The sequence below is a fragment of the Neomonachus schauinslandi genome, chromosome 5 (genome assembly GCF_002201575.2).
Source record: "Neomonachus schauinslandi chromosome 5, ASM220157v2, whole genome shotgun sequence".
Classification (NCBI taxonomy): Eukaryota; Metazoa; Chordata; class Mammalia; order Carnivora; family Phocidae; genus Neomonachus; species Neomonachus schauinslandi.
This window is the reverse complement of record NC_058407.1, coordinates 138,550,021-138,562,723: the sequence shown is the minus strand read 5'-3', so window position 1 is coordinate 138,562,723 and position 12,703 is coordinate 138,550,021. Positions and strand designations below refer to the sequence as shown.

At 59.4% G+C, this 12,703-nt stretch overlaps 2 protein-coding genes across 2 annotated transcripts; one reads left to right on the top strand and one right to left on the bottom strand.

Moving 5' to 3' along the window:
- Positions 1–300: 300 nt before the first annotated feature.
- PERCC1 (proline and glutamate rich with coiled coil 1) lies at positions 301–1,053 on the bottom strand. The gene has a single exon (XM_044915252.1). It carries the CDS (start codon positions 1,051–1,053, stop codon positions 301–303), a length of 753 nt encoding a protein of 250 aa, XP_044771187.1.
- An 8,243-nt stretch (positions 1,054–9,296) lies between these two features.
- C5H16orf91 (chromosome 5 C16orf91 homolog) lies at positions 9,297–11,143 on the top strand. Its single transcript, XM_021698378.2, has 2 exons — positions 9,297–9,356; positions 9,433–11,143. Exons 1-2 carry the CDS (start codon positions 9,325–9,327, stop codon positions 9,797–9,799), a joined length of 399 nt encoding a protein of 132 aa, XP_021554053.1. The 5' UTR covers positions 9,297–9,324; the 3' UTR covers positions 9,800–11,143.
- The last annotated feature ends 1,560 nt before the right edge of the window (positions 11,144–12,703 follow it).

The window sequence follows — 12,703 nt, the reverse complement described above, 5'->3', positions numbered from 1 at the left end:
CCTCGCCCAGAGTGGGGCACAGTGTGCAGACCCCCTGAGCCCAGGGCCTCCCCTCCTGGGGGCAGCATGCCTGGGACAGCAGCTCCTGCCCATTCCCTGCCCAGGTGGCCTCTGGCGGTGGTGGCAGCTCCGGGCCGCAGGAGGAGCCTGGCCTGTCCTCCTGGGCCTGGGAAGTCCCTCCCTGAGCTGGCTGGTTGGACGGCCCCTGGGGCTCCGACAGAGAGAACAGTGACAGGCCTCCCTCCTTAAGGAAAGGCAAAGCTGCCACCCCGCTCGCCCCCACGGACCCTGGCCCACTGGCTAGGCCTCGGCCAGCTGTACCCCGTCCAGGGCCTGGGCCCCTCCCCCGGGCAGCTCAGGGCCAGTCTCCGCTGACCAGCTGGCCAGCAGGTCGCTGAAGTCAGGCGTGCCAGGGCGGAGCAGGCCCAGGGGGCCGGGGGCCGGCTCCTCCCAGAAGGAGAGAGGCAGCTTCCTCTGGGTCATGGGGACGATGTGGCCGTACTTTCGCTCCAGCCTGAGCCGCCTGCCGGCTGGGGCCCCAGGCCCTGAGTACTGACGCAGCCCGTAGTCGAAGAGCTCGGCCAGGGGCCCCAGCCCACGGGCCTGCCCCTCGGGACCCCTGGGAGAGAGGACCCCGGGCTCCGCAGCCTGGTCGCCATCTGGCGGCCCACCCGGGGCCAGGCGTGCCAGGTCAGCGCATGGGACGTCCTGGGCTGCACTGTCGTCCGCGTAGATGTCGCAGGCGTCGGGGTCCTGCCCCCTGTCCTTGCGGCCAAAGTACCGTTGGATGTCACCACTGATGAGCTCGGAGAACCGCAGCAGCTGCAGGGGTGTCTCGGGGCTGCTGGGACCCGGGGGCCCTGCTTCTGGGGCCCAACCCGAGGCCTTGGGGGCTGAGCTGCGGCCGCCTGGCCCCTCCGGCTCCTCCTCGTCTTCCTCGTCGTCCTCGTCCTCAGAGGTCTCCTGGGGCTCTGGGTCTGAGGGCAGGAAGGGCCGGCGGGTGGGCAGGGGCGGCAGGAAGTCACAGAGAGGCCGGATCACGCCCGCGGCCATCTCCTCGGGCCTGCGTTTCTGGGGCAGCAGGTGTGGCTGGGGAGGGAGGTGGAGAGTGGACAGGTCAGCCCTCAGGGCCCCAGGCCTGCCCAACCACACTTGTGCTCGGAGCAGGTGCTGCGTTTGGGAGCCAGGGAGGTGTGGAGAGAGACTAGGGCCGTGGGTGCTGGGGGTGGGGGCGCAGAGACGGTTCTTGATCAACAGGCCCACCTGCTGAGGGGCATCTGCCCAGGTGCTGGCAGGCAGGGGCCCCTGGGAGCTGGGCCTGGCTGTCTCAACCAGCACGCTAGGTCCAGGTCCCAGAGCCCCTGTGGCTTCGGGGGTCTCACGGGCTTAGGGGCAGGCCCAGAGCCGGGCGCTGGTTCCCCCGCACTGTCTGACGACACAGATGCAGTGCAGGCCCCAGGCTTTCATCTGCTCCCTGGCCCCCCGGGGTTTGGAGGGGTCGGCAGGTCAGCAGGAAGCAGGGAAGGTGTGTGGGTCTGGGGCTCAGGGCAGGGTGGGCAGGGTGGGATTTGGGGAGGTGACAGAGACCGGGTGGCCTGAGGCCAAATGGGGCTGACTCTGAGCATTGGAGTGCTCTGGCCCCTGGGGACGAGTGCGGGGGGGGGGCGCAGCTTGCAGCGGGGAGGGCCCTTTTGCCTCCCAGCAGGAAGGGAAGAAAGGGAGGGTGGTGTGGAGAGAGGGAGAGGGGGCTCCCAGCTTGTCAGAACCCCTACCCCAGGGAGGCTCACTCGGGCGGGGCCGCCCTCCTGCCTGCCATCTGCCGTCTACGTTGTCCCCTGGCTCTCGCTCCCCGCGCTGGGGCCCCTCGTCCCTGCCAGGGGTCCCGTGGCCCCAACAGTGGGCTGCGAGAAAGACGTGGGCGCCCCCTTCCCCAGCCCCGCCCCTTGCCCTCCCGCTGGGTGGGTGGTCCGCTTGGCCCACCTGGCCAGAGGGCCCACCGCCTTCTGGGGAAGGGGGAGGAGGCCGGGTCCCCGCGCGCCATCCAGCCCGGCTCCTACCTGCTGAGGCCTGCAGCTCCTGTGGGGCAGGCCCACCTCCACCTGGGCTCAAGCATTTATAGCTGGGCTCTGCGGCCAGCGGGCTGGCAAATATTTGGTGACTGCATTGTCATCGCAGACTGGGCAAATAGAGCCCGTTTGCTTTAGCGCCCAGCAACCAGGGCCTTGCGGGGGGAGCCTCAACCTGCCTGGGGACCGTGGAGTGTTTGCCGCAGGCCCAGCTGGCTCACACCCGGGGCCGAGGACCCTTATCTCTGCCACTGATTGGGACCCGGACCAAGCCTTGTCAAATAGGCGGAAAATTAAATTTCATGCTATTTTGACTTCTGGAGTAGCCTTCTCTAGAGGACATCCTGCTTCTGCGGTTCTCTGGGTAAACGGTGTTCCAGGCCGGCGGTAGGAGCTGGGCAGGCCAGGGACAGGAGGCTGTGGGGACCACCGGCCAGGGCTCGGGTGGTGGCCTCTCATGCAGGGGGCCGCCTCCAACCGCCGGGCCCTCCTGGGCGCTGTGACCAGTCTCAACCCTGCCAGGCGTGGCTGCAGGACTCCCAGCCCCTCCAGCCAGCTCCCGCCACCCCAGAGCTGCAGGTGTGTTTACAACAAACCCAACTCAGCCCCTGCTGCCCCCGACACAGGGCCTCACCCCCAGGGCCCAAGCTGGTCCTGTGCCGCTGCACCCCCCACCGCGGAGCCCACCTAGGCGCATCCTCATGAGCCTTCCCGCAGGGTTACAGCCGACACCACCCGCAGGACCCCAGGGGCTGCTGCCTGGGGCTGCCTGAGTGTCCTGGGCCCACGGTGGCCAGGCACCCAAACTGGGGGGCTAGGAGCAGCAAACGGGTGTCATCCAGGTGGGAACCCATGCTTCCCTCCTGGCGTCCACTGTGGGGACGCTCCTTGGCTGCAAGCCGTATCACCGTAACCTCTGTCTCCATCCGTGCATGGCCTTTGTCCCACGGGAGCCTGGGTCCAAGTTTCTCTCTTACAAGGACACCCGTCATTGGATTTAGGGCCCACCAGGCTCCAGTCTGACCTCGTGTTCATTACAGCTGCAAAAACCCTATTTCCGCATGAGGCTCCATTCCAGGGTTCAGGTGGATGTGAGTTTTGGGGGACAGTCATTCACCGTACGTGGCCTCTGCTAGGTGCCTCGCTCCCAGCTGGGAGGACTCCAGAATCCTGTCTGCTGTGGCTCAAAGCCACCCCTGCTTTTGGGCTAGCCAGGTTCTGAGGATAGGTTGGTAGCCCCCTCCCAGCTTGGCAGGCCCCCGGTCCCTGATCTCCCTCCCACCAGTGAGGGCTCATCCTTCCAGGGATACCCTCCCAGTCCTCCCTGGACCGTTGGTCTTGGTTCCAGGCTCTGCTCCCTTCAGGCAGGAGCAAGCACCTGTCCTACCTAGTGATGCCCCATTACACTGGGGTGTGGGCACAGACCCAGGCCTTTCCTGCAAGCGGGGACCATGGGGGGATAGCTGCTAGGCATTTCTTGGGCATTCGGAGGGCCCGATGCAGGAGTCATGGTCAGGACGCCCAGCTTTGGGGGAGTGACAGGGAAATGAAGCATGGGACCCACCTTGGGCCAGGCTGGTGACTTGCCGTGGGTGGGTCTTTGGAGCTGCCAACGTCTCCCAAGCAGGTGGTCTGCCTGGGCCAGGGCCCGTGCAAGGAGAGCGCAGGGTGGTGCAGCATGCCAGGCCTCCCTACAGCCTATGGTTCATGGTTTCCTGATCATCACAGCCCCATCCCCATGTCCCGGGGCGAGGCTGGGACACAAGTAATCTGTCTCGTGAGTCCAGTCTACATTTGGAACTCGGTCCCCAGAAACTGACTTCAGGCACGGCCACAGTTCTGCCCCGAGACTCCGGTTTCGATGACACTGTTGTCCAGGCTCCAGCCGTGGGGCGGCCCTCCCCCAGCCGCTACCGTCCCCTCTGACCCAGCACAGTCAGCGTCAGCCCTCTGGGACAGGCCGGGTCCCCAGGGAGGGGCCCAGCAGGTGCCCGGACTGTGGCCACAGCGCCCCCTGCTGCTCCCCGGGAAGGGCTGGGCGCAGGACCTGGGAAGGGTGTCAGCTGGTGCAGGTGTCTCCTTGCTCAGCTGCCAAGGTGGGCCCCGAGGACTCAAGGGGAGCGCAGTCTGGGTGAAGGCTCCAGGAGGGCATTTGGGCTCGGTCTGCAGCCCTCATCGGTGCCCTGCCTGGGCTGGGCAGTGTGGGGGCTCTGAGGAAGGTTAGACATGGCCCTGCCCGCGAGAATGTCCCCTCTTGTGTGACCAGAAGAGGGCCTTCATGGAGGAGGTCATTTGCTCGGCGCCGATGGGACCAGGAGCTCACCCGGTCCATCTGTGTGAAGTGCAGGTGTCCAGCAGAGGGGATGGCCTGCAAAGACCTATGCCACAAGGAGCTGACACCCCATGGTTGGTGGCCCTGCAGACGTCCACACCCTAATCCCCTGGGACTGTGGACATGTTATGTCACATGGCAAAGGGCCCCACAGGTGTGATCCTGGATTGTCCTGGGGGCCCAGTGTCATCACAGGGGTCCTGACCAGAGGGAGGGCAGTTAGGGTCAGAAGGGGAGATATGAGCATAGGGGCAGGGTCCCTGCTGGCTTTGAAGGTGGAATGGAGGGTCCCTGCGTCTGGAAAACGCAAGGAAGTGATTCTCCCCGGAGCCTCCAGAGTGCCGCCCTGCAGGCACCTTGATTTGGGGCTGCTTTGGACTTATGACGTCCAGGACAGCAGGATAATGCATCAGCGCTGAGGCCCTCCCTCTGGGCTCGGCAGCCACAGGACACTCCCAGCTGGAAGCATCGGCTGGAAGGTGGGGTGAGGTGATGGCGTGCAGGGCCTCCTGGCTGGGCCATGGAGTTTGGCCCTTTCTCCAAGGCAGCCTGGGCACTCAGCTCTGCCCTCTGTGGCTGGAACAAATCTCAGGGTGAGGGTGGGGCTCTCACAGAGAGGACCTACCACGGTCACCACCCCCACCCAGGGCCCACTCCTTCCCAAGGGCGCTTGTTCCCCAACCCCCCACAGGCCTACTTCTCTATCCTGGCCTCTGCCTCAGGCCCCTGGTCAGTGGAGCTGGGGCTTTGGTGGGGGTTTGGGTCCTGCAAGTGGCCCAGCGAGATGTTCACTAATGCCAGCCATGGGAAGACTGTCCACAAATAGCCAGACCTTCCCTGTCTGTTTCTGCTGGCATAATCCCAATGCTTTTTTCTGCCTGACCAGAGACCAAGGAGGAAACCCCAGCCTAGGACAGAGAATTTTAGATTCGAGGAGACACCAGAGCAGATAAAGGTTTAGGAAGAGGAACCTGGGCAGTGCAGAGTGGGGTGGGCATCTGGACAGAGGAAGCCTGAGCCTGGAGACCAGGGAGGGTGCTACTGCACTAGTCCCAGCAGTCAGTGATAGGGCCGCACAAAGCACAGCCTGAGGGAGTAAAGGTGGGGGACAGGCATGAGAGGGATTTAAGAAGCAGGTGTGAGGTCTTAGTAGGGGTGTGCATGAATTACCCCCATCCATGCCACTCCTGAGTCTGAGCCATGTTCAAGAGGAACACAGGAGTCCAGCGAGTGGAGGCTGAACTCTGGCTTTTGTTACTGGCAAGGCTGGGTTGGTGGAGACACAGTTTCTCAGAATCACTGTGCACACAGTCCAGCCAGGTGTTGGGTGACCAGGGCCAGGCCAAGTGACATGGGTGTCCTAAGACCCCCCGCTGCCCACTGGGACCCCTGGACTGGGGCTGGGACTGATGCACTCAGGCTGCCAGGCTTGGGCCCCCGCACATGTCCCAGCACCTTTCCCCAGTCAGCTCCAGTGTGGGCCATGCCTGGCCTTACAGAGCTCTCGGCCCTCGCTGCCCCTGTGGTCAGGCCTCCGTCCCTGGGGAAGAGGCTCTGCTCTTCAGAAGGCGTGGACCTGCCTGTCCCCATGCACCCCATATTGATCTTCCTGGGGAAAATCAATAGCCCCAATATGTCAGCTCTCAGGTGAACCAGCCCTGCCATTGGGCGCACAAGGGCTGGGTCCTCCCCACCCATTAGCGAGACATTAGACCCCAGAGAGGTTTCTCTGTGTGCTTTGAGATAATGAAGGCCGAGGTGTTGGTTTATGCCCTGAGGGGGTGGGGGAGGGGGGCTTGGACCAGACCAGAGCCTGCAGCGCCCGGCAGCCCAGCCCCCGGCACCTGTCACCCAGCGCCCTGCCAGGGGAGTGCTGGGGTCGGGGAGGGGGGGCGTGGCTGCCTCAGGAGGAGGGCGTTGGAAAGGGCTGTGGGTTCGGGTCTGTGTCATGCAAGGGGCTTGGCTCTGGGCTGCTTGCTGTTGGTACCCAGGGGGCTCTGCGACCAGGCATCCTGGACCCGCGTCCTGGGGCCACCATGACACACACCGGGTGATTTAATACAACAGCAAGTTCTTCTCTCAGTCTGGAGGCCAGTCTGAAGTGAAGGTGTTGGCACAGCCACCCTCCCAAGGGTCCAGGGGAGGGTCAGTTCCGGGACTCTCTCTCTCTCTCTTCTGGTGTTGCTGGCAATCCTCGATGCTTCTTGGCTTGGGGCCTCTCTGCATGGCCTCCCCCATGTGTCTGTGTCTTTTCTCCTTCTCTTAGGAGGACACCAGTCCTTGGATTTAGGCCCCCCCCCACCCGCCAATCCCGGGTGACCTCCTTCAACCCACATCTGCAAAGACCCTATTTCCAAATAAAGTCATGTGCTGAGGTTCCAGGTGAATGTGAATTTGGGGGGACAGAGTTCAACCCCGTACGGCAACCTAATGCATCTTATCCAGAAGGAGGGCAGACGAGGTGGGGGCTCCGGCCATGCTTGGCAAAGGACGGTGTCCTTTCCATCAGCCAGGACAGGGGGAGGTGTCGGGTCTATTCTGGGCTTTGTCTGTATTTTGTGTGTTCAGATGTGATTACAGAAGGGTCTTGTTTCGTCATGAGCAGTCACGCAGTGGCCTGATACACACTTGTCCTGGGAAGTTGCTTATGTCCAACAGGAGACCCAGCTATGAGCACCAGGCCAGCTCCCAGAGGCCAGGGGGTCTTGCCCTCTTCAGACTCTATGCGACCGGGGCGCCTGGCTGGCTCAGTCGGTGAAGCATCTGCCTTCAGCTCAGCTCATGATCTCCGGCTCCCTCTGCCCCCCGCCATCCCCCACTCATGCCTGCTCTCTTTCACTCTCTCTCAGGTAAATAAAATCTTTAAGAAAATAAAAAGACTCTACAGGACCTATGTTTTTTTGTTTTTTGCATAGTGCTTTCACCTACAATGGAGACCAAGTGGCAGCAGGATTTGGGCACAGAGGGGGGGTCATTTGGACACATGGATTTGCTTTTTTTTAGAAGATTTATGTATTTACTAGAGAGAGCATGTGCCCGAGAGAGCGAGCAGGGGAGGGGCAGAAAGAGAGGGAGGGAGAGAATCCTTGAGCAGACTCCCCACTGAGCAGGTCCACCCCTAAACTCAGAGGTCTTTGATTTCCATCTCCTCCAGGAAGCCCTCCAGGCTGCACACCAGGATGATTCTGCCTCATTCTCCCACAATTTGAGTCCCCTCCTCCAGTCCGCAGCAGGGGCTCCTGGGGTTGCCTGTAGGTGAGTTGGTTTGGCAGTGATTTTGGATGGGGTTCTGAGGTAGATGAGAGGAAAACTCTCTAAAAGTCTGATATACAAGGGAAGCCATTTTAGATTTCTGTATCGGATGACTTCACATAAACTTTGTTTAAACCCAAAGCCTGACTTAAGGCCTGCCACACACGCCACACACGCATTGTTACATCTGCTTTGTGAATGAGTTGCCTAAGGGAAAACCCTCTTGTCTTTTGAGGTATCATCCACACTCCTGCTTCCTGCATTCCTCGAAGTTAAAATTCATAATTCTTGCTTATACACTAATCTATAATCTGAGCTTTTACAAGACGTAAAAAAGTATATAACTCTGTAAAAACAGTTCATTCTCCAGAACTCTTTCTTCCCAGTGAATATCTGTTTCCCGGGCAGCTCTCCTAACTCGGGTTTGAATAAAACTCTCTTTCTTTTTATATTCGAGCGTTCTCGCTGGTACATTTGCATCGACAGGGTGGAACAGGTGGGGTGGGGCGCAGCGAGGAGGACCCGGACACACAGGTGCCTCTGTTGACACAGTAGCTCTGAACACAGTCCTGGGCTGGGAGCTGAGCCCAGGGCATCAGGGGCTGGCTTCCCAAGGTCAGGGGACTCCCAGATGTTGTTGCGCTGGGAACATCTCCAGCCTGCCACCCTCGTCCTACTGTCTGGAGAGTCCCTGGCGGGGCGGGGGCGGGGGCGAGTCACAGAACCGGTCTGGTGTTTCTCCAGGAAGCAGGTGCAGGAGAGGGGCGCTCCAAAGGCAAAGATGCTGAATTAGGGAGGCAGCACATCACAGTTCACAAGGTGGCCTCGTGATCTGATTTTGTCACCAGTTACCCCCCTACACACACACACACACACACACACACATCCCCACAACGTCTGTGATGATGCCTGGACGCCCTGCGTGGTCCTCTGACAGGAAAGATCAGCCACACCAAGGCCAGTCTGTCCTGTGGACAAAAGCTCCAGGAGCTTCCCTACCGGGCGGAGCACAGAGCCCCAGGACAGCCCGACAGACACCCCCCGGCCTGACTCGGGAAGGCGGGCCGGAAGGTGCCCCAGGAGGCAGGGCGCTGGGCCCCGCGCACGCGAGCACGTGTTCCGCGGGCCCCGGGCGAGCAGGCCGGCAGCGCAGGGAGCGCCGTGCGCGTGCCCTGCGGCGCCGGCTGACGGACCGCGGCCCAGAGGCCGAGCACTGCGCCGAAACACCGCCCCGCAAAGCGGTCTGGGGCTAGACGCCGCTCTGGGTGAGCTGCACGGAGCAACGCTGACCGCCAGGACGTGGGCGAGGGCCTGCGGTCACACAGCCGCACGGGTCCCGGGGTTGCGCCTGCACCGCGGGAAGGGTGCGAGGTGCGTGGGGGCCAGGGCAACGATCTCGCTCCAGCCGGACCCTGCACCCAGGTTCCTCACTGCTCCTTCCTCTTCGGGCTGGGAGCGAACTACACTTCCCGGCATGCCCTGGCGGTCAGCCGAGGGTGGCTGGCTGCGACGGAAGAGACCGCCTGAGAGTGCGCGTCATTTCCGTCGCGCGAGTGGTCCCACGTTCTGTAGTCGTGAACGGAGGCCTCGAGCGGCGTCCGGCTTCCGGTTTCGCGCATCGGAAGTGACGCAAACAGGCCGCGCCCCGGCGCCGAGTGTGGAGTCCTAGTCGCGATGTGCGGCGTCTTGTGTGTGCAGGCCGCCGGGTGAGCTGTGCGGCTTCTCGGAGGGGCCGAGGGCGGGAGCCACTGGCGGGCGCGCTCACAGCTGTCTCTCTTCCAGGGCCGTCCGGGCGCTTAGGTTCGTGCGCTGGGCTTCCCGAAACCAGCCGCCGCTCGGTGGCCGGGCTCAGGCCCCGCCCGCGGCCGAGGAAGAGGACGACCCTGACCGTCCCATTCACTTCTCCTCCAGCAGAGCCCACCCGTCTCGCTGGACGGTGCAACATTCCCTGGGAAAGGAGCAGCAACGGCCCTGGTGGAGGGTGTTGCCCTTCAGCCTCTCCCTCACGGTTCTGGTCGTCTGGTGCTTCTTTAGGCAGGAGACCGGCGCGGACCGGTGGTTGAAACAGGTGTTGGGAGAAGAGGAGGCGGAGCCCGGCGATGGTTTGCAGGAGGCTGGAGCTCCGGCTTCCCACCAGGCGAGAACTTAGCGGGCTGCTCGCGGAGGCTAACGGCGAGGGTACAGGCAGCCGCCCTGACGCTTTTGCCATCGCGTTTGGCCGTTTCTGCCGTGGTTATGCGCGTCCCCGGAGTGAAGGACTCGGCGCACCTGGCCACGCTGACCCGCGTTGAAGGCAGAGCAGAACGTCGTCACGTCGGAACCGGCTCTTTTCCGAACACTTGATGCCCAACGAATACGTCCAAAAGACATTTCATTTTCAGATCCCCAGAAAAGGTTTTCGGTGGCATTGTGTGCTGTTGAATTTCTGATGTGTCTTTCTACAACGTGATCGTGTTTCCAAAGCAATTCTGGTGACACTTGTTTGCAGGTCATTTGCTTTCTGAGACAGAATAACTGGCAGAAAAGTTAAACTTTGATTTGCAATGTACTGTAGTGCGTAGAAATTGATATTAGTTTTACAAACTGGCAATACATTTTAATTTAGTAACATGGAATTAAGCCAATCCCTTCCCCTTTTTTGCATTTCATTAAAAAAGGGGGGGGGGGAGACTTTTAGTCCTTTCCAGTTCCTTTGTTTTTCTCTTTTTCCAGAATAGGAACTGAGGAAAGAAATCTAAATGTAAATTGTGGAATTTACAAAGGATACCAGAAATAATGAACTTTCTCAGCTCTACAAATTTTTATTTTTAGCAAGGTGACAATTTTCTGAGCAGAATAAGACTGATAAGTTTTGTTTTGTTTTTTTTGACAAATTGCAGGCAATATTTTTGGGTATATAAATGATATGCTTTTCAAGTACTACTTAGTAAGAAACTGCTTAATTCTGAATTAAATATAAGATGCACAAAACGAGGGTTTTTATTTACTTATGCTTCTAGTGGAAGGTTTTATCTTGGCATGTCTGTGGTGCCAAAGTTACCTGGAGGTTTCTTTCATTCAGGTGTTGGAAGGCTGCTGGTTACCTGCCAGCATACGGCTTCCGGAAGGGTCTCTATGCCGGAGTACTCTCAGTGTCCGGCCCACCTGGGTAAATTAGGCTTGTTACAGAAGTGGAACCGATACAAGTATGTTCATTATTTAAACACAGGTCAAGGTTTGGAAAGACTGACCTAATTGTATCTCAGGCTGCATTGTTATCCCAGCGGGAACAAAGAAATAAGCCGTCCTTTCCCTAACCTGGCATGGTGGTTATCTGTTTAATTGTGAACTATTTTGTTTGAGCAAGTCATTTAAACCTGAACCCTTACTTTTCTCTCACTAGTTCCTGCAGGGGAAAAAAACGTCAGACCTAATGAAAAGAATTTTTGTTTGTTTGTTTTGTTTTAAGATTTTATTTATTCATGAGAGGTAGAGAAAGAGAGAGAGTGGGAGAGGCAGAGGGAGAAGCAGGCTCCCTGTGGAGCAGGGAGCCCGATGCTGGGCTCGATCCCAGGACCCTGGGATTACGACCTGAGCCAAAGGCAGACGCTTAACCAGCTGAGCTACCCAGGCGCCCCAAGAATTTTTGTTTTAATTAAAATTAATTTTCATGTGACAAAAGCAATGTGATTTATCTGGAAAAATTAGATACTGTAATAAGCAAAAGGAAGAGAATCAGAAACACTAAAAATCCCACCACCTAGAGCTAACCACTGTGAAAACTTTGTTATTTACCTTTCCAGATTGTTCTGTGTTTATATAAATACACAGCTTTTCAAAACACAAGGGTGGGTAGTACTGTTTTTGATGATACATCGTGTACCACATGGGAACAAATCCTGAGTATCTCCAGGGCAGCTGCCAGCGAGGGGTGTTCTGGTTCCGGACTTCACACCCCAGACACGGGTGGGCCTTGTCATGAGCAAACGGAAGACCAAGGCCAGCTGGTGACAGTGTGAGTAAGCCATCCCCGACCTGGGCTTTTCAAAGGCACGGGGGCAGAGCAGGTGGACAGGTAAACTGTTACGTAAAGCCTTTTATTATTTAACTGTTTTTGTCCTTGCCCAGCCACACTTCTTCAAGGGCTTGTCTTGCTGCAGGTCACCAGTGTTGCGGGTTTCTGTTCAGAAAATATTTGCCCACTCCGTGGGCTCTGCCTTATTTTAAATTTGCTTCTTACGAAAATTTTTAATTACCAGCCAGGTTGAACATTTTAAAAAATGTCTCATGCCACATATTTACAAAACAGTGTGCTCTGGGCTTAGGTTCTCCCTCCTGAAGTGCACACCCTCCTTCCTCCGGGGTCACCTGGGCAGGACCCTGCTGCTGCTGCTTGCTTCCTGGAGTGCCTACCCCCTGTGCGTCCCCACGCACCCTGCTGGTGACGGGAGGGGCGTGTGACTCCCCCTTGACTGTGAGCTTTTTGGATTCTTTTTTAAAATCAGCGTTCTTGATACATAATTCACATGCTATTCAATTCACCCACTTAAAGTATATAATGAAAAAAAATGTTTCATATATTCACTTGGGGCAGCTATGACCACAATCTAATTTGGGGACCTGTTCTCCTTAAAAGAAAGCTGGGTAGCCATAAGCAGTGGCGCGTGGCCCCCCACATCTCCCACACCCACCCCTAAGCAACTGCGTCCATTCCTTGAAGCTCCGCACCCAGCCCGGGGGTTAGAGTCGATGAATGAGTGGAGTGCTAGTGTGAGCAGCCAGCCCGCTGTCTCCACGCGGGGGACCTGCTCCGGGTCGCGCAGGTCGCTGAGGGGTGGGCCGGGGTTCGCCTGAGCGCCGGCTGGGATGAACGTGGATGAGGGGAGCCCGCGTTGGCGGGGGCGGCGCGCTCGGGGCGTGTCCCTGCCAAGCCGGACGCTGGGCTCGGTAGTCAGGCGGGTCTGGGGTCCGCCGGGCGCCGGCGGGGGCGGGGCGGGGGCGGGGCCGGCGGGCGGGCGCGCGGGGGGCTCGGCGCGGGGGGAGATCCGGAGGGGCGGGGGCGGGCCCGCCTGGC